Raw genomic sequence first — 25,658 nt, forward strand, 5'->3', positions numbered from 1 at the left:
ATCTTGAAGATTGCTTTATGTGAAACCCTGGATACCTGATTTATTGGTGGGTTTGATTACTGGCCTCTTTGCCTTATGTGCCTATGTCCTTAAAAAAAAAGTTTGTTTTTTTGTAGCAGAAAAGTGTTTTATTGTATGAAGTATGCCAAAAATTTTTATTTTATGAATACATACTTCTTGGTTTTTTAATATTTGAAAGGGTGAGAAATACCCTTTTTAGGAAAATGAGCTTTTGTTATGATACCATGTTAATTTTTGCTGTTTCCTTTAGAATTTGGGGGGATGCTTGGAGTTTGTCTCTCTGTGTGTTGGAAAGGAAGGACGTGACTGCTGTTGGGCTGTGGTGGGTGTGTTGTACAGAAAAGCAGTTGCCATGTGGATTGCAGTGGAATAGGGGGAATCACAGTTTCATGAATGAAACTGCTGTGTTCAATTAACAGTGGCTTTGTAAAAGAAGGGTCTGCTAGAAAAACTGAAAACAGGTGAAAAAATATCATTGTTCAGGGAGTCATATTTCAGCAATATTCAGTTAATGTTAACTTGTTTCTTTCCTACCCTTTCAGAGTTTTTGAACACCTGAAAACAATTTCTGTGGAATGCATTTTTTGTTTAGGAGTTTTTTTCAGTCATGACCAGTTTATATAGACTCTCCAAAGTTAAAATTTGTAAGTCTAGGATACTGTACTTTAATTGCTTGCATAAGTTTTTATAGAATGCTTTTAATGAATATATTCTCTTTGTTCCCCCAGGATCACTAACTGTTGAGGATTGTGTGGTTCATATTGATCTGAATTTGGCAAAAGTGATTCATGAAAAATGGAAAGAATCTATTCTGGTCAGTAGAATTCCTTCTTATGATACGTTGTGGCATGCCTGTATTTTGTCAGACCATTTGTCTGCATATGTGTTGGTCTAAAGGTGTTATCTTGGCAAGAACAATGATAAAATGTAATAGTAGTTTATAAAATGTGTGGAGTGTATCAGTATGTCATAATCATTGCAGCTATTGAAAGATGTTTTAAGGGATATCATGAAAACAAGATTTTTAAAAAAGAAGGATCATAGTGCACAATTTCACTACAAGATTGATGAATTCCACTCGCCAAAAATCCTTTTTTTAACCTGTAAAAAGAATTATTTTATGAATTATTCTCTGTACAAGACATCTCCATGTGCAATAAGTGAGATGAGTTCTCTAACCTGTGTTCTTTACAGCTCTGTGAAACTTGGAATGCCTTTTTGCAAAATTTTTGTTTGGTTTATATAATTAAGGCTGTGAAGTCTTAGCAGTGAGCAGTGGGGCATGTTTCTCTGGTTTGATGTGTTTTTAGAAAGATAATTCTAGTTTATAAATTTCACTTCATAATTATTTTTCCTAAATATATTTCTTTTAAAATACTGAATCTTTGAGAAATATTGTGAGACCTTATTTTTAAACTGTTTTAATTAGAAGCTAACACTTGCAAAGTTTTCCTGCAAAATTCATAACTTATAACATTCATGATTTTACTATTTTTATTTAGAAGCGGCGGAGGAGAGATGAATCGTGTAAGTTGTCTGCAGAAGGTGTGTTTTAATTGTAAACATACTTAATATTCTTTATAAAAGCATTTAATTATTTGAAACTTAAGGTTGCAAATACTCCATCCATTGAAAAATGATGACTTTATTTATTAGGCTAAATTTTATTGCCTTTTGATCCATTTACCAATCTCTTATTATGGTGTGGGGGAGGGGAGAGGAGTTAATTATAGGCAGAATCACTTGTTCCAGATAAAGCCTATATTAGGTTTTATATAAATACCAAGATAAAGAAGGTATAAATACCTAGATAAAGAAAGTCCTGCAGACCCCGCTGCAGACTTGGACTAGTGCAAACTAGTGACCAAACAATGCTGTTGCCATTAACTTGTAGAAGCAGAAAACCGGATTGTTAAGCATCTGTCCTTAAGTTGTAGAAGAAAGGCAGGTAAACATATGAGTTAGTAATTCTTTTAAAAAATCAAACAACTTCCCACTTAATGTATGTGCAAGATGATTTACAGCTGTAAGATAACACCTTAGCACTTGAAATTTTTGTGAACAAGTCTGATGGTTTTCTTTTGTTTCACAAAATAGATAAAGATGATCAGACAGTCTTTGGAAAATGAAAGTGGAGAAGGTGAAAGCAATGTGTTGGTTTCTGGTTTAGCATTAATAATCTTGTTTGGTGAAACTCAAACTGTATAGGTTGAAAACCTTGTCAATTATTTTGGCATTGCATGTATATATAACCTAGTAAGTGTTTTGTCACCCTATTTTTATTGCTTTTGAATGTCCTACAGTGTTTCAGCAGATAGATACAGATGACTCAGAAGTGCTGTTATCTCAGAATGCAGACAGCAATATACAGAAGAAAAAACCGAGCTCAGCTGCAGACACATCTAATGATACACAGACAAAGACCCCAGCAACATCAGACGTTTTTCCATTTATGGATCACTGGAATGCTCAGATTCAGAAAGTTTCTCTCAGGCAAATAATTTCTGAAGAAATAGCGATGCAGGAGAGAGAGGACCTGGTATGGATAGCACCATTTTTATTTGTCATTTAGATTCATTGCTGTTATTGAAATGGAGTATGGTGACTCATCCCTGTACTGCTGATTACAGCTTGAAGTTGTGAGACAAATACATGCCAATTAGTATTGTTGGTAAGAGTGATACAGGAGTTTTCTTGAGGTAGATGGTTCTGTTTGAAAAATACAGTCTCATTTACAATTTAATATTTTGATTGTTTCACAAACAGATCATTCTGCATTCACTATCCAGGTTAGCATTTGTGTTTGGTTGAATTTTTTTTTGGTTGCTCAGCTAAAACCAAAGATCAGTATGGTCTTCCATGCTTTTTATTGTGACAGGAATACCAAAAAAAAGTTCTTAGTTGGCTCCATGCCTTGTTTAGAAGTGTACGGAATTGGTTGTAATTTTTTTTTTGGTTAGGAGAACTCACAACATTCCTAACAGATGAGACATTAAAATAAGTCTAATTAACTAAAGGTTAATCTCAACCAAGTTGCTGTACCCACTTCTAAAGTAACTCTTTAATAGAGTTGTACTAGTTCTTTGTTTTCCACACAGAATTCCTGTGCCTTGTGTATTTGGCTTGTGCCTGATACTGCCCTCTGCTGCCCCACTGATGTTCAGAACAGGTGTTCTTACTTGTAATAGTTTCTGATAAGCAGCAGTCCTAAAGCAGAGGAGCTCTGAACTGGTGTAGAAAGTTGTATGAGTTAGCCTGTACTTGGAAAATGGCTTGTGGATTCTTTGTTTGAGCTGCATGTATGTGCTGTACTGATAACAACTAGTGTCAAGTCCACGGCAGTTTGAATTCATGGAGCTTGGCTTTATTTTGACCATTTTTTCCCTTTTTTTTTTTTAATTCTGAATATTCAATGATCAGTCCAATTAGTTCTAGGCTATAAATATGTCATCTTCTCAGATGACTTCAGAAGTAAGAATATTTATTATAGACACAGCTTCAGATACATCAAACCAAAATTGTTTATGCTTCTTAATAATAAAGTGTTATTTCAACTGCAGGCCTTCAGTATAGAGAAAAGAGGTGGACTTTGCACAAGCTTAGCACTTGTGCAAAGTTCTGAGTGGACTGACAGGGAATAAATTCTAAAACTTCAATCCCCCCTAAAAATTCTCATTCTAAAATTTTAATCCCTACTAAAAAAACTCATTTTACTTTGTCCAAATTGTGCAGAGTACTGCAGTGGTGTATGATACAACTCACCTGTCCTTACTTTATGCTGATCAGTGTGACAGGCTGATACGGCACGTTGTCATTGCTGTGGGTGCATACCAACTGAATAGATACTTTTTAAATCGTAGCAAATAATGGCAAAGTTGGATTGGCTCCACCTTCGCTGTGTTTTTTTCTAATTAAGAACTTTTAATATATTTATTTTATCCTCTGGGTAGAATCGTGTTCCTTCTACAGCTAGAAAAGACTGTGCTGCTAAACTAAAGGAGAAGCAACTTTTTGAGATGTTTCCAACTATTAATCAAAATTTCTTAATGGATGTCTTCAGGGACAACAAGTAAGAAATATTTTACTTCTTTTTAAAAATGGTACTCAGTTACAGTCATAAATATTGAGAGTTAAGATACTGCTAAAGAATGGCTTTTTGCAAAGTAGCGCATTTTGTTAATCTAAATAAAAGCTAGCTGGTCTTAAAGGCAAAAAGGGTATAAAACCTCTCAGTTTAGACACATTTCTTTTTAGGGTGAAATAGACAGTTTCTTTCACTGGGAGAAGAATGTCTCTGTCTATTGACCACTGACTGACTGTCAGTGGAACTGCATATTTTTTTGTGAGCTGAGGTTTAAATCTAGTGGGAGAAATTAGTGGGTGTGGTAATAGTAGGATTGCAGGAAATGGCATCTACCCAAGAGGAAAACATGACCATCACCTGGTGTTACCTGTGGGTACTTTCCTGGTTACTACAGCCACTCTGAAGGAATGAGTCATCTCTCTATGCCTTCCTGCTGACATTCTCTTTCTCCTGTCTGCATTTATGTTTCTGGGATGTATGTCTATCTTCTTAAATCCAAGTTGCTGAGAAGTTGCTTTTTTTTCAAGAGAAACATCTTTTTTATCCTTGGCAGTTTGAATGTCTGTCTCTACATATGGGTTTGCATACCTACTTGTCAGTCATGCTGCTTGTCCAGGTTGTTATAAAAATCTTTCCTGTTTAAAATATATCCTTCATCCATTTTTATAATTCAAACATTTCACCATCTCATTTTTCACATTTGAAATTGTCCTCATAGTGTTGCCTTTCCCAAAATCTGCCTTTACTTTTGATCAGTCTGCTCTTGTTAGCTTACTAAAGAGCAAGAATAAAGAAGAAAAAGGGCTTATTAGAAAGCTGTTGGCAACTGATGTCTTATTTAATTACATTTGATAGCAAAGTTTGACTAAAAATACAAGGATTTTCCTTCATTAGGGTTTCAGAAAACTGAGCTAGTTTTAAATTAGTTTGAACTATCTAACCCTGACCAGAGAAGATTTAAGATGAGCTATCTTACTCAGCCCAGAGAACAGCATTTATTAATATCTCTTTGATTAATGTAGGATGCAATTTATTTCAGTTATGTCATTTTCCTTTTAATGTTCAAGTGCCCCTCAGTTATGTTTCAGTTGACCAAGACTGCATGTGTGTTGATGCCAGTAATGCCCTACAAGGAGTATGCAAGCATTTAATAAGCTGTAATATTCCATTCCAGTGTTTATTTGCATTGTAATCTAGTTCTGTAACAATATTAGTTTGTTTGTTATAAAGAATTTAGATAAATATAGCAGCTATTAATATATATATTTGTAAAGTCAAAGATTTTATTTATCCTTTACAGCTACTCCTTAGAACAAACTGAACAGTTTCTGAACTGTGTTCTGGAGGCAGATCCTGTACAAACAGTTATAGCTCAAGAAAGCGTTCAGCAGAATGAAATTGTTTCTTCCTACAGTGCTGCAAAGAACCGTGAGAAAAAGGTATTTATATTTTTTTAAGCATAGTTACAAACATAGCCAAAACTATGCTAATGAAAACGCCCTACAATGCATCCGTAACTTCAACAATGCGAATTCCTACAGGCAAAAAAAAGTAAGGAAGAGGATGATCCTTTATGTGAAATGTTTCAAGACTTTGAGTATCCACAATATGATGATTTAAGAGCAGAAGCTTTTTGTCACCAACAAAAGAGACAGGAATGTTTGAAAAAGGCTGGAGAGGCCTATCGCATGGGTATGAAGCCTGTGGCGGCATTTTATGCACATCAGGTAAACAAAAATATTGTGCTTTTTATCTGAATTTAGGAAGGTACTTAAACACTGAATTGGAAGTGATAAGGAAAACATCATGCCTGCTAGAGTTGATAAATTTGGTCACTGTTCCCTGTATGTTATACTGACAATCACAAGTAAATTTCCTTCCACTAGTAATGGTGCTGGCACAGCAAGCTAATGTAATTTAGCTGCTGTGAGACCTCATGAAAGGTGATACCTAGTGCTTAGTGACACATACTCCTTTGTCTTAGATCTATCTCACATCCCATCACATCCTTGTAAACACCAAGATTTGTATCCAAGTGGTCTGGCTAGCTTCTGTGGAGCATGACATGGACTGCAACAAACATAATTTTTTGAATCCTCTGTATATGTCGGTGCTGAACTGTTCTTAGACACATCTTCTGTACTTTATAGGAGTCAGACAGGTGTTAAGATGTCATCTTTTGCCACAGAATCTTGCTTGCCTCATCCTCCATAAATCTTGGGCAAGATTGCTGCCTGCTGTCTTCGCTTCTTCATTCTGACTGTCTTTATGGCTACAGTCTGTCTTGGGTTGGGATAAATGAGGTGTGTATGTCATGCTTTTCACGATACATCTCGTATAGACTGTAGATCTGCTGCTGTATCAGTCTTGCATGCTCTGGCCTTGGAGCACAGGCTCTTTGGTCTTGATTCAGGCACATTTCTTACTATGTACCAATTTGAGTACTGCTGATGAGTGCTGTTGGTCCTACTCTTGGTTTTAAGTCTCATCTCGTCTTGTAATCAAAGTTCCTCTACGTTGGTTTCTTGGTGCCTTCACAGGATACCCTTCCCTTGACATCACATTTAAAAAAATCTGTTACAAGTATCTTCAAAGGCTGTAGTTTTCCTGTGATCTAATAGTATATCAAAATTAGAAGCATTTAATTCTAAACTTTGAATTGTATTATGACAGAACAAAAACATAATAATAAATCACTTGAATTTGCTTATTCAAAAAGCTTTCATGCAAGTGGTATAACTCTAAATGCTTAGATTGTTACTGTGCATGTAGGATGTACTGATTATCAATTTTTATAATGAACTTTTAGTGGTTTTTATTCATATATTCTTGAAGTTTTGAGACAAAGATGTGCAGGATTTTAAACAGAAATGTAATTTCAAGTCCTGTCTTACTTTCGTTCTTATCCATAAGAACAAGTAAAATCTGTTGAAATTTATTTATTATGTACTTTCCTTTAGGTAATAAAAAGGCAAACTAAGCTACCTTTATTAATAAAAAATGCTGTATTCTTGGTGGCCTTTGTCTTGGGAATCCTTTGCAAGTGGGTTGCAGAGCTGCTGTCTTGAGTCTCACATTAATACACTTCAGGTGATCCGTTTGAAGAAAGTGTAAGACAGATTTTCACTTTTGTTCTCTTGAGCCTTTGTCAATACAATACCTTGAGTTAAATCTCCCATTCCTTTTCAGACTGTACTTACACATCTTCAAGGACATAATTTGTTGCTTTGATCTCTCAGATATTACCATTGCAAGGTTCATGGGATGGAGTTGGTACTTGTTCAGTCTGTAGTAAGGTGACTAATTGTACTCCTCCTTGCCCTCATTCCAAAAGAGACTTACTGACCTTGTCAGTCATAAAAGATGTCAAAAGTATTTGGAGAGATAATAGACAATACTATTATTGTTGTTGTTATTAAAAGTGTTTACCCTTGGCCTGTCTGAAATTTTGGGAATACATTCGGAAGAGTTAACCTCAAATACAACAGTCAGCAGGCTTTTCCTAATCTGTTGGGCAGTTTTTCTGACACCCTTTCATTATAATTTTAGCAAAATACTTGCAGGAAATAAAAACCTATTATTAGGAAAATAAATCTGCAACTCAGTATGGAGTGTAACTTTTTAGCTTATGTAAAGACCTTATGATTTTGTATTTTTCTCCTTGTAAGGCTTTTGTTATAATGTCTTCTTTGTGCCAGCTTTGAGTAGTTTCTCACAAACAGATTTAATAAAATCTTCTTGTGAGTAGGTCTCACTGAGCATCTTGCAGAAGTTCTGCTATAATTATAAATTTTACTAGTTCAGACTTGAACTAAAAGCACCCTGCCAGTGCTGTCATTTTGAAACCACTGACCAGAGTGGAGCTTAAATTATTTCTTGGTGTGTAATAGTTACTGTGCTTATGAATAAAGGGTCGTCTTCATGAGCAGAAGATGAAAGAAGCTAACCATGCTGCTGCTGTGCAAATCTTTGAGAGAGTAAATACTTCCTTGCTGCCTATGAATGTGTTGGACTTGCATGGTCTCCATGTGGATGAAGCTGTGCATCAGTTGTCCAGAGTGCTGCAGGAAAAAAGTGAAGGTAGGATTTAGGTGATAATTCTTGCCTCTAAAAATTATTCTCATTTTCTATTAAGAAATCATGATACATGGCAATATCAGAGGGAATGAATGACATGCTTTAATAACATGTATGTTAAAACCAACAATGAATAACATGCTTTAATAACATGTATGTTAAAAACAACTAGGCTTTGTGTTGTCTTGTTTTCAAAGTACCCCAGTGGAATTGTTTTTCTTTGACATGAGAATGATTTTTGCTTTCTGTCTTGCCCCCTTCCCTCTGTTTCTTTGGGAATCTTTTTCTTCTTAGTGCTTTACCCATTTTTATTACTATTACTGAATACTTGGTCTGTCCTTCCTGACATTTTTAACTGAGGAGATGATGCAAACATATGTGTCACCATTGCATTGCTTTGTCACAACTATGTTGCTTTTATAATCTTAAAAGAAAAATTAATATGTTGGAATTCTAACAACAGTGATGCAGTGATGATATTGTCTTCAACTTCTACATGAAAGTGTGAGATTTGAGCTACCTTTCAGAAACTTCTGTATCAGTTTGTTGGCAGCATCGCTTGAGATCAGAATACTGCTGCTTACAGAAATGTCATTTTATGCAGTTTTGCCTGAGATCTTATTTTTTCTCATTGTGGAGAGTTCAGGTACTTCATGAGTGTCCATGCTGTAAAAAGATCAATTTTCTGCATTACTAGTTTACCCTCTAAATTTAAGCACACTGGGAATGCTTCTGCAAGGTGCTGCCTCACAAACTTGATTTTTTGAATCGGCTATCCACAGACTATAAATAAAAGTGTTCAGTGGGGCCTTAGATAACCCTTGTCTTTCAATATGCATCAGAGAGAATTAAATTCCATTATCTCCTGCAGGTCCTGCAATGACATTTGTGTAATTTAAACTGTAACCTAATGCTTTTTAGAACTGCATTTCCCGAACTGTACTTAAATCAGGGATGCTGAAATTGGTAGTTGGGGCTCTCTGTTCAGTCTATTCAACTAAATCTGAAAAAAAAAAGTTAATTTCACTGTACATACATTGGAAAAGGATCAATACTGGGAACTTTTTTTGCTGGCATAATTACAAGTAAATAAATACAAAACCTACATAAAGTTACGGGGTGGGGGAGAGTAGTTGAAGAAACTCATCATATGAACTGATAATTGCAAACTGGCAAATCTTGATTAGTTGTGAGAATACAGTTTAATTTTTTCCCCTCTTTTTCAAAGTCTTCATCAATTTAGGTTTCTGTTATCTCTGGGAAGAGAGCAATTTCTTTTGTTATGAGGACTAAGTGCCCTAATAAAACTCATTAAATATGTCGATCTGTTGATTTCCGTGCTCCAGCATAGCAGAAGACAGTCCAAATAATGTGACTTAAGTGTCAAAAGCTGGATTTATATTTTCTTTCTTCTTAATTTCTTTATTCAATAAAATATTATTTCTTTATTCACATTCATTGAAGATAAAACATGAAACAATACAGAAGCACCACTTAAAAATTCAGTTAATGGCACTCACCTCTTTTAATTTTGCAATTTAAATTTATATCACGGAATGTAAATTCCAATTGAATATTAGATGATAGAAACAGTAAAGCTTGTATGAAATTGGAAGGATTTTGTGATGATCACAATATACATTTTGCAAGCAATCTGGATTTCAAAAGTTTGACTTTTTCAGAATGGGGTAAAATTGCTATTTGTATCTAAAATATGCATATCGTCATGGGAGAACAAAGCTCTAAATGAGCACTGAGAGTTTCCAGAAGAATGCATGGAAGGCTTGTACTGAATGCCAGGGTCTGCTGCAGAAGACTTTAACGGTTGCAATTCCTGCTGTTGCAGAGTACCAGCAGACGGGCGGTAAACCATATCTCAGCGTTATCACGGGAAGAGGAAGCCATAGTCAGGGAGGAGTTGCTCGCATCAGACCAGCAGCTATCCGATACCTCACAAGCCACAACTTCAGGTGACTTTAGATTTTTGTTACTGATAATTTTTTTTTTTCTTAACCCACATTTAAATAACTGAAAATTGAAGTTTAGTTTTAAAGTGCTGTAAACTACTACAAAGATGAGGGCAGGTCTGCTGTTTCAGATTAAATTAAGTCGGTTTTTTCACAAATCCAATGCAGTTGTGTAGCACCTGTTATATATTTGATCCTTTCCTCTGAGATAGTTTAATTCTATATTTCCATTCAAGATTGCTAGCTTTACTGTGAAAAGTTGTTAATCCTGATTTTTATTTGTTCCCACTGCTTGTATTTGTGTTCAGTTTACGAGAGATAGCAATTTAGTACGTCTGGGCTGGCACCAGTGTGTTTGCTGCTTTTTACATAGAGCAGTGGAGGAAGGTGAGACTCAAAAACAGCAATGACTTCCCATTTCCTTCTTGGCTTCTACAAAATAAAAGGATGAAAATCCATTTTGAAAGAAGAGGGAATAAAAAGAGAACACGAATAGAGGAACAGAATTAATATAACCAGAAATATTGGGCAGGTTTTTCTTTTCTCAGATCTTCATCTTAGTTTCTGCTTTTTCCAGGTCTTCATATCTCCAGACGCTGAAAAATCCTCCTTCAGTGTCACATCTAAGGACATAATGCTGATTTCCTCACATGCACATATACTTGACTGAGGACCTTACCACTTACCATATGTTTGATGAGAATTGAAGGTGATGGCATTGCATATAGTTTACATGTTGAAGCTTCTTTTTTTCTTGTTTCATAGGTTCACAGAAATAAAACCAGGCTGCCTGAAAGTCATGCTGAATTGAGGAGTTGTAGAAAGAGGAATATAGAAACTGAGGTGTCAGATGACCACCAGGTAACAGAAAAAAAACCCCATATTTTGAACAACTGCACTGGTATTTTGTAATCTGTGTTCAAGGATGATATTTTATTAGAACTGGTCTCAATTTACAGCAAGTGGATTTGCCAGTATGTTTCCAAAAAATTTTTGTGTGGAATAGATCCTCTTTTGAACCTGCAAAAGGAAGATACTTAAAAGGAATTGAAGTCTCAGAAATGCAGACTAAGAATTCTGCTGAGAAAGATATGATGTTTTTAATGGAAGTTAAGATACAATTTTTAATATAACTGTCTTCTTCGCATACCTAATCTGCCTTTAGACCCTTGCACATCTTGATTTCTGTGGCTTCTGTACTTCTAAAACATAGTATCTTGTACAAAGTTATTTTGTAATTCAGAACTTTGTGCTAAACCCTTCAGAAGAGCAAAGGAGAGGCTGAAACTGAGCAATTGTTGGTATTTCAAATCCAGTTACATCTGAGTGCTGAGTATTTCCAGGCTTCATTAAAAATCTGGTATCTTTTTAGTGGTTATGTTATGATGAGTTGACCAGTTCTATTATCCTTACTTTATTCTAAACTTCTCCAAATATTAAAGGAAGTTGCATATAAGGCCTCTGCATTAAGGCCAGCTGTGTGTTTGATAATTTGGCAGATTTAGTGTGATCTCTTAAAGGGAAAACCACAATGCTGTTACTCAGTCTCTTTTGGCGATCCAGCTACTGGATTAAAATTGTTTCTTTCTTTGTGGCTTTTTAAATGCAGCAAATGCAGTAGTATTTTACTTTACAAGCATCTAATAATGATGTCTTCATTCTCTGTGTATTGTTTGGTGATTTCCTTGTAGAAAATATGATTATGAGACATTTTAAATGTATTTTTAACATCAAAGTGAATGCTAATAATGCAGAAGTAATTGCTTAACTGGAAAATCTGGGAGTACAAAAGTTACTCTGATTTTGGTGGTGTTGCATCAGCATCTAGAAATATCTGTATAAAAAAACCAAAACAACATAAAAAGACGCCAAACAAAACCATTCAAAAATGAAATATAAGCATCTCTACTTATGCAAGTGTTTCCAGTAAACAATCAGAACACTTTTAAAATAGAAATATCTTCTAGAATACATAGCTATTTTTATTTATATCTTTGCCTCCTGAAAGGCATATGAATTTTTGTTGTACAGCTTTTTCAGAACAGGTGTGAGTTGTGTTTTAGGAACAGTATTAATAGATTAAGGATTAATGTGAGGAGTTTTTAAATTTTTAACCACTCTGCAGTAAATTTTATCTAGGAACTACATGCACATAGAGTTTGTGTATGAATCCATATGTGTGTGCAAGTTCTGCAATTTGCATACATGAGTACTAATAAACTAAGAACTTCTGTGAGAAAAGCTGTCCACAGAAATAGGTTTCACTTGAAAATGTGTCTGTATAAGTTGCTGACAGGCTGAAAGACATGATGTTTCCTGAATAGATCTGCATTTACTCTAATACATACACAGTGAATATGATGCATGGTAGACTTAAAAATGATCTTGTCATGCTTCAACAGATACAGTAATCTTTTCCTGGTGATTTCAAGTGGAAAAATAGCTTGAGTAATACTTAATCAAAGAGACTCTTTCTATAATAATAGACTGCCATAATAAGTTTTATATTTTTTGTGGGTACTTAATTAATCTGAATTGTGTCCTTTCTCTATTTCCTTCTCTCTGCACTGCTCTGGGAATCAGTGAGTGAAATACAAAAGATCTGTGGTCCCCAAATAGCACTAACAGAGCTATTTCTGCCACTGCATGATGTCCTGTGTGAAGTCCATACTCCATCCTCTGTGATAGTGCCTAAAATGGACAGAGATGCTGTTTAGGCACCTGGCCTCAGGACAGTAGTTCAGACTATCAGCTGTACTGGGTTTCAAATGCTAGAACTATCTCAGCAGAGCCAAAATCTTGGTTTTGGACCAAGGGACTTCCTTCTGTTCCTGAACAGGTTTTTTATAACAAATGGGGTTGCAGCTCTCTTGGACAGCTCTTTGCAGTATAGTCCCTGTTGGTTGGTCTGGGTGGCTGTTGCGTGTTGAGCTGCTTGGGTGCCCAAGCCCTACAGAGATGTGCCTGTAAATGAGGAAGTGCCAGCACTCCTGGTTGTTTTGGGAGGCAGCCTGATTCACTCAGCATATTCACACCATTCCTGACATGGACAAAGACAGCTTAGATTTTAGTTCAAAAGACAAGCAGAAAAAGTTGTTGTCTTGCCCATCTGTTCATCATAATCTAGTTGACAACTTTACCCTGGAGATGAGAAACACAGCTTTTTGCCTTCTTCTGGCTTAGCAAGTGGATGATAATGATTGCACTTGACTCTCACTTCCCCAGAAAATGCTCTGACCAACATGCTCAGGAATATTTTTGAAGTTGCCACTTCCTGAGCCTTTTTTCAAAATTACCACTGCACACTAAAAGTACAAGCTTAAGGGGACAAAAGAGATTAAAGAATTAAAAGTGCATAAACAGTCTCTGGGAGTGGGCTAAAACTTTTCAGAAGGGAACTGTTCCTGGTGAGCTCAGTGTCCTTTCATACTGTTTTTTCATCCTTTAGTCCTATTTGGATAAATACATTAAAAATGTTCAGGGTAAAATCAACTCTACCCAGTGCTAGGAGAAGTTTTCTTCAGTCTGTCAAAGTCAGCAGAGAAATACACAGCTCAAGAGCAGTTTGGAATACTTTTCTCTCTTCCTCTCTTCACTGTCTTTCATTGGGGTACAGGTTGAGGTTCACAGACATATTCTGAATGCCCTGCCTGGGGTAGATTGGTCATTCACCTAGCATGCATTGTTTGACTACCAGCTGAACTTTGATGGAGATGATGGCTTAAAATCATAACACTGGCAGAACCAATCCTTTATCTGTCAGCTTCAGTAGCTCAAATGAGGCATTGCAGTTCTGACTCAGAAAAAATACAATGATCCTCTGAAGGTTCTCAAGCACTTGCTTAAAAGCTGTGCTGAGCTGGTTACAGAATAGGTCAGAAGAACAGTGCACAGAGTAAAAATAAGTAGAGATTTATCAGTAAAGATCTCCGTGCCTTCAGCTACTTGCCAATATTCCAGAAGAACAACACTGGAGTTCTTGTATTTCTCTGACTGATGTTATAATGTATTCTGGGATGAATTCTTTGAAATATAATTATTTTTAAATGGTATTTCAAAGTAGGTTATATTTTAGAAGTTCCAGCCGTTCTGGTGTCTCTTGCAGTGAGAATCCTGAGGTATCATGTAAATTCTGTATCATCTTAAAATTAAAATAGCAGTATTGCCACCAGCACTCTGAAATAACGTACAACTGTTAAAATACCTATTTTGTGTACCACTTTCTGTTCTATTCTTCAGCAGCATGTGATGGTGATGAGTGGTAGCCTTTAATATGTGACTTTCTGTGTCTTCTTTTACAAAACATTTTGATAGTTATCCCAAGTTTAAATTTAGGAAAATTACTATTTTTTAATATACAAAATTAATACTTGTACTAACATTGATGAGTGATCTTAGAGTTAAAAAAAAAAAAAAAGGCCAGATGTATAATGAAGAAAGTTGTCTGAAGTAATGTGACTGTTGAAAACTATTTCAGTTGATTGTGAAAGTAATAGGGCAAAAATTTGTTTAAAAAAATATTTCAGGATACCTTGACAGTACTTAATGACTTTGGCTTTTTCTTTTAATATCATGTGGTACATCCCCCTTTAAAACCCAACCAAAGCCCAACTGTTTATGCTATTTCAGCTAAATAAACTCTGCAGAGGATTAAATGAGTAGATGCGAATATGCATGTGAAAACACCTAGTATTGCAGCTACCAGTTGTAAAAGCTATTAGGACCAGTACATTGGAAGATACAAATTTCTATTTTTAAATTAAAATAAATTATGATTTTTATTTGTATAAAGTTGTACTTTTGCTGTTTACTATAATATTGTTTTTTACTGAATTAGTTTTGTAATTTGCATTTAGAATTTCTGATACGAAATGGAATTTACGGAATCTAGTTTAATAAAGGATTTTTGTCACAAGTATAGCCTTCTGTCTTTCCTTGGAAAACTATGTTGCAGCTTGTATCAAATTTTTTCAAATAGTAGTCTTGGAGTTCTGCATGAAAGCCACTTGCTGGGCTTCAGGATACCATCTGTAGGCAGATGAAGCAACCATCTGCAAGCATAAAAAGGAACAGATTTGTGGCCTGAATTTCAGTGTTGCAAGTGCGAGCTGAATGCTCAAATTACTGAAAACGAGGGTCATGGTTTCAGATTTTTTTTTGGCCTGAAGTAGCTGAAGAGATGCTATTCCAGGCTGGCTTATTCATGGGAGAGTGAGAGAAGTAGTGTCCACCGAGGGGAGGGGCGGTCTGACCACTGCAACAGCGGGGATTTGGGGGAGGGAAGTTCCGCAGAGACCTCATTTAGCAGGAGCCCCTAGGTCAGGGGGAGTGAGAGGCCAGATCCTGAGGGAGCCCAGTGCAGTACCGTGGTGTATACAGAGCTTGTAAACCTGGCTTTTTCCTGCCCTGTTCTGGTCAGGTGCAGCTATTTTCCTGTGTATTGTCCTGGAAGTGTGGAATGACGCCAGAGACCAAAGTGCTGACTGGAGTCTAAATTATTTTATTAGCTCAGTTTGAGGACAACTTGCTGTGACCCGAGATGACTCCTACAGAACCATTCCTGTGGCTTCATTGCCTTGCAGCTTGGGTTGATTGCAGAAACAAGTTAGGCTTGTGCATTTCCACAGCAAAGCTCTAACTCATAAGCTGTTCAAGAGAGCAGGGAAAACAGGTTTTGGGAATACATGAAGGCTTGGCAGATGCTGGTTTAAATGTGACGTGGCTGATCCTGAGCCACAGTTACTAGACCACAGCATTGGTAAATGCCTCGCTGGTTGTGTGCTCCTTACTCACAGGACTCCCTGCTCTAGCAGTGTGGCTGAAGGTCCAGCTTGGGCATTAATCTCTCAAATTGATGTTTTTAAGTGGAGGTACAGCTGCTGGACTTGCCTTCTGTCTTGAGGCAGCTAACTCTTGCCCCTGCTAAAACATTCCATCCTCACTTACCAGTTTCTGTTTCAGTTCATGTCCATTTTTTCCTGGGTGCTGGGATAGTCTTAAGCTTCCAAATGGGAGTTTGTTCTTCAAAAGCAGCCCTGTGCACTTCTGAGAGTCTGCCTCCCTATTTAAATAAGAGAAATAGGGTATTGTAGTCTGTCCTTACTTAGGAAAATTATTTGAACTTTAGGTCTGAAAACTTTACTGTGGTAAAATAAAAATATTGTTTGAGACAAACAGTGTGTCAGCTCAAATTAAGGCATAATTAAATGTGTCTGCTGGTGGAACATGTCAGGTAGCCTGACAATAGGTGGTGCCCTTGCCAATGGCGTAGAGCTATGGTGGCAGCGGTTCTTTCTGTGCCCCTACCAGAACAGAGTTGTTTCTCTGTATGACAGGTGCTAAAGGATGTTATTACACATCACGTGCTGTTCATTTTTTCCTCAGAGGGAGATACTGTATTTGGAGTATTATTTTGATGAATTTTTTTCTTCTTTACAGATGGGTGGGGTAGAGTTGGTTTTCAAAATATATTTGCTGCTCTGTGCTAGAGATGGGCAAGACAAGTTCATTTTTGTGCACAGGTTTGAAGATGGTAATGTCAAGGTTTCTCCGTCAGCTACCCTGGGTTAGTTTTTGCAGTTGAATACTTGGACAGATCAGTCTGTTTGGAGACTGATGTAAAGGCATTGTGCTGTTTGGTGGTGTTCTGTGCCACTGATGTTACTCGTGGCACAGTCTTCTTGAAAACCATGATAAGGAAGGACCCCCTTGATGTTGCTTGACTTTCTGCATCATGGGTCATGGCTGGGCTAGCAGTGGCCTCTCATTAGTTACCACTAATTGGTAAGCAACTGCATGGATCAGTGTTACTTTTGTATTATCTTGAGAAACAGCACTCTCCTTCATAGACATCTGTGGCTAGTCATACATACTGGCCATGAGAGGAAGCAGTGGAAATCCTCTGCTAGAGACACAGATTTAATCAATTTGGTCTGTAAATGGAGAAATGGTAACCCAGTGAAGTTGCTGTGTGGGAGCTCTCCATAATAGTGTTTGCTCCACATCAGCTAACTCACAAGGCATTGCCTTGGATTCCTGTCTCGAAATTAGAGTAAGAGTAGGCTTCTTCATCTGTGTGCCCTTCTTGCCTTTCCAGATTATCTCCTTTTACTGTCTTGTAGTGCCATATAGACAGGTTTGGGCATTTATCAAGACAGACATGTAAAGTATCTACTTTGATATGCTGTAGACAGCAGAACATCCTTGGAGGGATGATGCACTCTGGCTGGCTGGGAGGCTTCCCTTTGGGAGCAGGTCAGGGCACCTCTGTCAGTCTTCTGTTCTGAGTCTTCTTTTGGGGTAACATCTCCATGTTTATGGACTAGAAAGGAGAAACTCTCAGGAGAGAGTGTGAGACTGAGCAGTGTAACTATCCCTGTCTCCCACTTCGAAGCAGGAGCAAGTGGTAAAAGCACATTCAAAAGAAAACCGGCTGCTGCCTTCAGATTGTTGAGCTTCCCAAGGACAGCCCCAATGGCCTCTCCCATAGCTGGGGCCGGAGGCCTGGTTTGTTTTCTTTCCTGACGAGACGAGTGTAGTCAGCAGCACCAATGGGGCAGGGCAGGGCTGCGGGGCTGGGGCTGGAGCAGGGCTGGGGCAGGAGCAGGGCTGGGGCAGGAGCAGGGCTGGGGCAGTGCTGGGGCAGGAGCAGCGCTGGGGCAGGAGCAGGGCTGGGGCAGGAGCAGGGATGGGGCAGGAGCAGCGCTGGGGCAGGAGCAGGGCTGGGGCAGGAGCAGGGCTGGGGCAGGAGCAGCGCTGGGGCAGGAGCAGGGCTGGGGCAGGAGCAGGGCTGGGGCAGGAGCAGGGATGGGGCAGTGTTGGGGCTGGAGCAGGGATGGGGCAGGAGCAGCGCTGGGGCTGGAGCAGGGCTGGGGCAGGAGCAGGGCTGGGGCTGGAGCAGGGATGGGGCAGGAGCAGCGCTGGGGCTGGAGCAGGGATGGGGCAGGAGCAGCGCTGGGGCAGGAGCAGGGCTGGAGCAGGAGCAGGGCTGGAGCAGGGCTGGGGCAGGAGCAGGGCTGGGGCAGGAGCAGGGCTGGGGCAGGAGCAGCGCTGGGGCAGGAGCAGGGCTGGGGCAGGAGCAGGTCTGGAGCAGGAGCAGGGCTGGGGCAGGAGCAGGGCTGGGGCAGGAGCAGGGCTGGGGCAGGAGCAGGGCTGGGGCAGGAGCAGGCCCTGGGACTGGAGCAGGCCCTGGGGCAGGAGCAGGGCGCCTGCTCGCTCCGTGGCTGCCGAGGCGGTCGGTGTGTGCTCGGCGAGTCCCCGGAGCCGGGAGCCCCGGGCGGCTGCGGCGGGGCTGCTGAGAGCACGGGCTCCACGGCCGCCTCCCTGCCGTGACACAGCCCGGCGTCTCCCGGGCACAGCCAAAGGAGGAGCCAGCCTTTCCCTCGGCGCTGGTTCCCGGCTGAGCCCTCGGCCGGGTCCCGGGCTCGCCCCTCAGCCGGGGCAGCCTCAGGTGGGGGCTGGTTTCACCGAGAAAACAACTGGAGCCTCCTCCACGCTTACTGCAAAGCCACGGGCGTTAGTTCGCATTAGATCCAGGTGGAGGAAGGAAGTGTGAATGTCCCCCCCGAGAGAGAGAAAACTGCAAAAGTCAGAGAGTTTAGAGAAACAGATGTGGGTTTGCACGTTTTGCACGTTCTCCCTTTGAAAATTTAAGAACAAAAAATTAAATTAGGCTATTTTAAAACAAAATAAGTGTATATTTTATGTGTTGTTTATATCTCTGGTGCTAGACATAGGTAACAATTAGCTTTTTCATATAATGATCATCTAGGACAGGAGAAAAGCTTGTAGGGTTAAATACAGTGGGTATCAAGAGTGCCATGGTTTACTTCCAGAGCATTGCACACACCATACTCTTTGGGGCAGACCAGAATCAGAGCTGAGTGAATCCAAGAACAAAAAGGAAATCATGCAGGGGGGACAGGAAGAGCTTCTGCCAGTCGGAGAGGTCTGCTCTTAGCCCCATGTCTGCCCCGTGGGGTGACAAATGTCTTCCCAGAGTGCCAGCAAAAAAACCACAACCAGGCAAACACAGAAAGAATCTTGTTTCTTCGGTAGGACAGATGGGTATTTTGGAAATAGTACCTAATTTGGGGGAAGAAGATTGAATTAGTTATTAGATACTGGAACAGGTTGCCAGGGAGACTGTTGGACATCCCAAGACTGGCATTGTTCAAAGCCAGGCTGGATAAGGTGTGGAGCAAGCTGGTCTAGTGGGAGGTGTCCCTGCCCATGGCCTGGGGGGCTGGGACTGGGTGATCTTTAAGGTCCATTCCAACCCTTAAGCATTCTATGATAATATGATATGAGTCCTTTTATGCTAGGCTGTCTCAGAATGAGAGACGGGGGAGTTAAGTAACCCTCAGTGCATGTTACGGTGAGCTCCTGGACACCCTTTTGTCCCCCCTTTCCTAGGGCCTCTGTGGCTCTGATCATGATAACCCCTGAATCCTCCTCCCTGCCCCAATGGGGTTGGCGGGGAGCCAGGAGTGCCCACCCTGTCCAAAACCTATATAGACCCCTGAAACTTCCTGCTCTTCCTCTTTTGCCCCGCTCTCCATGGACACCACAGAATAAAGAGAGCTGTTCCAACACCCTGGGTAAGGAGCCTCTTCTGTATACCTTTCCCTCTCCATGCTATTTCCTCCCCTCACAGCCCCATATCTCTGAGCTAGTCGGATTCATTCGGGGGGCTGCGTGGAGGGGGGGGGAAACCAATAGAAATAACAAGTGCAGTTCCTAAGCACGCTTTACTTTCAAGAAAGGGGATGTAGGTTTTCATGTCACTCTGGAGGAAATCACTTCCCGTATATTGTCCACCAGTTTCACGCTGATGTCACAGGAGGAATTGTGCTAGGAAGTTAGGACACCAGATTCTGTGTAGCAGATTCCCAAGAAAACATTCAGTATGTAGTTTTGTCACACAGCCCATGTTGCTGACAGCCTGATCTAAAGAGAACTACTATCCCAGAGAAATAACTAATTAGTAACCTCTACACAGTGGGGAAACATGAAAGACATAATGAATGGTTCTGTAGTTGAGATAGCAGAAAGCTGTGGTCTCAGAAAGTGGGGAAATCTCTGCCTGCTTTCCCTCAGAAGTGTGTGGGTTTAATGTGTGGAGCTGCATCAGTCTTGAAAGGGGGCTGGATGAATGGAGATGACTGCATCCAAATCTTGGCACCAAAGCCAGGTTTGATCACTCTTTGCACAACTCAGTGTTTTCTGTTTGGGTCCTGAGAGGTCTGTGCTGCTCAGGCATGCCCAGGTCTGAGTTGCTTTGTGCCTTGTACCCATCTCAGCACTGCACCCAGAAACTGGGAAGCTCAGGGCCAAACCCTGCAGAGCAGGAGGAGCTGGGGGGCTGCTCTGTGGCCACCTGAGGCACAGGGCAAGCCTGTCACTGAAGAGGAAGAGGCAATGGCATGGGAAGGGGCTCAGGAGCTGAGTTGGGTTGAAAGTTGAACTTTGTAACTCAGGAAGGAGGCAAGAGAATCCACAGGGAGGGGGTGGCATTTCAAGCATGTTCCTTCATCTAGGCTTCTCTGGAGGGCTTTGACTCACCCTCTGAAAGCCTCGAGGTCTGCCCACACAATGTGTCAGGAACCTGCCTCATGCTAGAGTTTGGGTTCTGATCTATCAGGCTTCAATTTGTGCCCCTTCACTACCAAACCTGAGGAGTATCTAACCCACGTTAGGTTGCTGAGGAGCCAAAGCCTAAACTCATGAAGGTATAGTAAATAATGCGTGAGAGTTTTACCAAAATCCATATAGGAAGTCCTTGTGAGACTGTGTTTTCATTTCCTCTTTCAGACTGAGTGCTCTCGCAATGAATAATGCAGAAGTTACTGTGCCTGCTCTCTGTCATGCCGTGAGGAAGCCTCCCTTTTTCTGAGGTGTCTGTTCCTGGGAAGGGAAGGACTTCACCCCCAGGCTGAAATGTGTCTGGGCAACCTACCTGATTTCCCCTATACTGCCTAGGAACTCAGGGGAAAGCAAATAGGCACATCCCAGTTTTCCCAACACACAGCTGGCATCTTGATCACATACATTTTTCCTGCCTCCCATTGAAAATTATGTCAAAAAATAATTAGGCTTTTTTTTCTCCACAAAATAAGTGTATTTCTTCTTGTGTTTTGCTTATATGTCTGGTGCAGTGGCTAGACCTGAGCAACAATTAGCTTTATTTTGTGTAACTTAATGATCATCTGGGACAGGAGAAAGGCTTGTAGGGTTAAGGAGTGTCATGGTTTACTTCCTGAGCATTGCACATATCACACTATCCAATACAGACCAAAATCTGAGCTGAGTGAATCTCAGAACTAAAAGGAAATCAGGCAGGAGGACAGGAACAGGATCCTTCTTTAATCTCAACCCCCTTCCTAACAGCAGAAGCTTTCTTTTTTCTCCAAGAGGGACAGAAAGCAGTAGATTAAGAAGAAATATGACTTTTCTTGTAGATGGACCTATGTCAAGATCCTGGGTAATGTTATTTTACACAATTTCTTATAAACCCTTAGTTACATGTGGTTTAAGACTATTCTTGCTGTCAACCTACTTCTCAATGCAAAAATAAATTGCAAGCTTTTGCTCCGCCCCCATAAATATTTTCCGCAACAAGGTGTTTGTTTCTGAAAGTCACAGATAATGACTCATAATGATTTTTTAAAAAGGAGAAGCAATGTATTTTTGATGTATTAACTATTCTCTCACAGCCAGATGTTCCCCTTCATTGCACAGCATGAAGAGGTGAAAAGGAGCAGAAAAACTGCAGTAAGGAAGACAAAAAACCTCCCAAAAGCCAAGCCAACAAACAACCAAGGATCAAGAGAAACAGGTCAGATGTCAATTTTACATCTAACTTTGGAATTACCTACATGTGCAGTGTGTATGGAACTGAGGGTCTATCGTTGGAGTTCCAGGTCTCTTGGAAGTGAAACAGTGGATCAAATGCATGGAGCATGTGTATTACTGAGAAAGGTCTCAAATAAATTAAATTCAACTATTTTTGGGAAGCTAGTGGGTCAAGATCATTCAGACTAGTGGAGGGAAATGCGTGGAAATAAAGACATCTTAGAACATCTCTCTTAATCTACAGTTTTGTTTCTTTGATGAGTTCACTCAGTTCAAAAGTTGTTTATCAAGTATTTTTACAGATGGATGCACTCTTTTGAAAATGCAAACTACTTAGCCAGATGGCTTCACATCTGGATTAATGTCAGCATGAAACAGAGAAGAGTAGTTGTATTTTTAAGTATCTGCTCTCTGTAGCAGACCTAAAATTGGTCATGATCACCAAAGACATTTATATCACTTTAATTTGCAAATAGTATTTATTTCTCTAATTCTGACAGTTCTGAATATTTCTGATGGAAACATTTTAAAATGTTTGGGTGTCTGATTTGCTTTATCACAATTCAAATGGAAACTTACTGCCTGATTGCTTAGGCTGGTATTGGGAAACCCAAACCCAGTTAAAAACAGATGAATAGATGCTTAATGTGAAAATGAGGAAACACAAGTTCTCACATAAACTAGTGAAGCGCTGAAGACCCTTATTCAAAATCTTGTCTCAAACTAAAAGGAAGATTGAAGATTTTAAGAAGATAGGATTTCCAAAATGCCTTCTGAGAACCTTCCTTCATCACTGTTTATAATCAGCTGAATTAATTTCATTTTGTAGGGAAAATAAACAAATTAATTTGTCATCGCTGCTCTGCAAGCTTTGCATTAGCAGGATTAGAGCATGTTTATATAGGCTATATTGTTTTTATATTTTTGGCACAAACTGCCTTTCATCTACACATAAATTTCCTTTTTCCTTCATTTTTGCTTTATCTTGTAAATTATTCTGTTGGTTTTTAATCTTTCTTGGAAGCAGTATGACTTTATGTTTGAATGCATTGTACTGTCATAATATTAATGTTGACCAATTAATTAGCTGTCTTCAGAAAGTTTTGAAACTTTGTGTTTCCTGCAATGAACATAAAATGGATGGCATTAGATCTGGATCAGGCAGTCCGTTTCTGCTGTGTCATGGCTAGAGATGGTCAGAGATCATTCCACTGAGTCCAAAGGACTTACTTTCCACTTCTGTGCCTCTGGGTTTCCAGGCTGCTTGGGAAGCCAGTGCTCGTGCCTGAGGACCAGACATTCCACTGCCCTTCACCTTCAGCTCAGGGGCGGCTCTCCTGCTGTGCCAGTGCACTCGGGTTTCTTCAGGAGAATGGGACAGGAATGCCCTCCCTGCAGTCTGATTGCCTGATCATACAAAGTGGACAACCTCTTGTGCTGATGGCTCCTAAAGTATTGACCCTAAATAACACTTGAAATCCTGAGGCTACCATTACAGCTTTGCTTTCAGTGTTGTGGTAGTTGTTGTGGTAGCTGGCGGATCTGGCCAGCTCAGTTTGTCTGTGAAAAGGGAAAGGTGGGAGTCTCAATGTCTGTGGTGCCTCCACCTGCTCAGCCTCCTTTTGCTGGTAGAAGAGAGGAGATGCATGCTGATAAAATGATACTACTAATCAATCCTGACCAGAACTTCAGAGGGATCCTCACTGAATTACAACAAAACCATGTACAGCAATGTTCAATCAGCCCAAAGTGCCTGCCTTGGGTTTTTGCACAAAGTCAGTTAAACATGCACACTCTCCTCTGTAAAGGCAGGGTCATATTCCAGGAACAGCCATATTCCAGGTTGCAAAAAAATCCCAAATGTCGTTCTGCTACTGGAGTGTGAGTTGCCATGCCGGGCAGTTGCTGATCTGCTGCTCCTTTTCTCCTCGCACGTACTGAGCTGCTGGGCTGTGCTGTGACATTAGCGCCTGTAGCAGGGAGGAGGCAGCTGTAGAAGCAGCAGAGTACAAAGAGAAAGCTTTCTGCAGCCTGGAGGTTTGCCTCCCTCCCCCATCTTCAAGGTTTTTACATCTGCTCCCATAGTCACCAAAGAGAGAAAGATATACCAACCCACAACAAACCCGCAGAGGCAGAGCTGTGAGGCTCTCCCCAGAACGCTGACTTACGCTAAACCTCTCCACTTTCTCGTCACACTGCATCTGGGTCTGCTGGGACTGCTGCCTCCAGATGAACTAGACCCAGTTGCCAGGACTACTTTGGCCTGTATGTGCAGGTGTCTTTGGTTACCTTTAGAGCTCTTGGATCTTTTGTCTTCAATTATATAATTGCTCTAATCTGCTAAAAAAGAAGTCTATCTGAAAAAGCCAGGAGCACAGAAAACCACTCTTCTTTTTTTCTTCCCTTGTCTCGTCTAGGATAGTTGACTTCTTTAACGTCTATTTTCAACAGTCTCATTCAGCTTCCTGCCTCTGGTGAGTTCATTGCAATTTTTTTTCCTAGGAATCTTAATATGAATTGATATTCTGGATAAAATTCAATATATTTAGGTTTACTTTTGTTAATTACTTTTATTAATAAGTTTGTGAAGTTGATTCACATAATCATTGTTACTTTTCTGCTAAATACCATCTGTTAAATGCTTGGTGTTGAGATATACAATTACACACTGGCCTAGATTTGCATTTGCTGCATTTTCATTTGTTCCAGAGTTTTTTTCCACCTCAGAGAAAAAAGGCCTTATATAAAGTAAAGGAAGGGTGTGATGGCTGTACAATGCCAGTTTCTTCCATGTTAACTGATATAAGGAAAAAGAAAAAATGTGAGTTACTCTTAAGATGGTGGATCTGATTCTGATGCCCTTTTCTGTTGTATGAACTATGAACGCAGGAGTGATAGACATGTATAAATCTGCAACATTTCAAACGATCCTCTTTTTCCCTGTTTGTGAAGCACATCATGCTTGTGAGGAAACTGTTCTGCTTCATCTTAAATATTCCCAAACAAATTTAGGTGAAGATTTTGTTGTGAGAATTTGAGAAACACATTCTTAGAACTGGAACGAGAGTCAAAGTATTTTTAATTTGACAGCATATATGTTGCTGGCTCTGGCTCCAGCAGCTGCCTGGCCCTGCTGGGTCTAACAAATGCCTGTGCCACCTTCTGAGATGGAATATTTCCATCTAAATGGCCACATCTGTAACTCTGTGTTCAGGTCACTCCTATGGCTTCTTCTCTGCTTTTTTTTTGAGGGGATTTGTGTCAGACAGATGCTGGAACCATCAAAAAATCTGAATGTGGATTTAAGATTTTCTAACTTCTCCTTTCAGCTGTGTTTCCACCTTTGGACGGGGCAGGAGTTGAACTGTGGCATCTGGCAGAAGCCAGCTTTAACGTGGGATTTATCCTGAATAAAATACTTGGAGAAGAAAAAGGTACAGTAAATGAGATAAGTTAGTTGTTAACAGGCACATCTGTCAGCATATTTTGGTGTCTGTTGCTGTTGGAATAAGGTGGGATTGTGCTTTATATTGTGGTGCTTCATATCCTACATTTTCAACCCCATCATTTATGTCAGTGTGTGGTGTGTTCGTGGTTTTCCAGTGGGAAGGACCATATGTGTATACTTACTTGACTTTAAAATGGGGTTTGATGTA

The 25,658-nt window shown here is 39.9% G+C and overlaps 1 protein-coding gene across 9 annotated transcripts in view; it reads left to right on the plus strand.

Moving 5' to 3' along the window:
* The window catches only part of N4BP2 (NEDD4 binding protein 2), a 46,155-nt gene extending 20,720 nt beyond the window's left edge, over positions 1-25,435 (plus strand). For 2 of the 9 annotated variants that reach the window (XM_072928091.1, XM_072928090.1), the window contains exons 11-22: positions 750-835; positions 1,524-1,566; positions 2,325-2,560; positions 3,972-4,090; positions 5,406-5,544; positions 5,647-5,832; positions 8,017-8,185; positions 10,029-10,152; positions 10,915-11,010; positions 21,864-21,985; positions 23,262-24,476; positions 25,332-25,435. In XM_072928091.1, the coding sequence (XP_072784192.1) occupies positions 750-835; positions 1,524-1,566; positions 2,325-2,560; positions 3,972-4,090; positions 5,406-5,544; positions 5,647-5,832; positions 8,017-8,185; positions 10,029-10,152; positions 10,915-10,960 (1,148 nt within the window). In that variant the 3' untranslated portion in view covers positions 10,961-11,010; positions 21,864-21,985; positions 23,262-24,476; positions 25,332-25,435. Of the gene's footprint in view, positions 1-749; positions 836-1,523; positions 1,567-2,324; positions 2,561-3,971; positions 4,091-5,405; positions 5,545-5,646; positions 5,833-6,255; positions 6,411-8,016; positions 8,186-10,028; positions 10,153-10,914; positions 15,065-21,863; positions 21,986-23,261; positions 24,477-25,331 lie in introns of those variants that run through there. The other 7 variants (XM_072928092.1, XM_072928093.1, XM_072928089.1 and 4 more) reach the window with 7 other exon arrangements.
* The last annotated feature ends 223 nt before the right edge of the window (positions 25,436-25,658 follow it).

This window comes from Taeniopygia guttata, chromosome 4 (genome assembly GCF_048771995.1).
Source record: "Taeniopygia guttata chromosome 4, bTaeGut7.mat, whole genome shotgun sequence".
NCBI classification, from domain to species: domain Eukaryota; kingdom Metazoa; phylum Chordata; class Aves; order Passeriformes; family Estrildidae; genus Taeniopygia; species Taeniopygia guttata.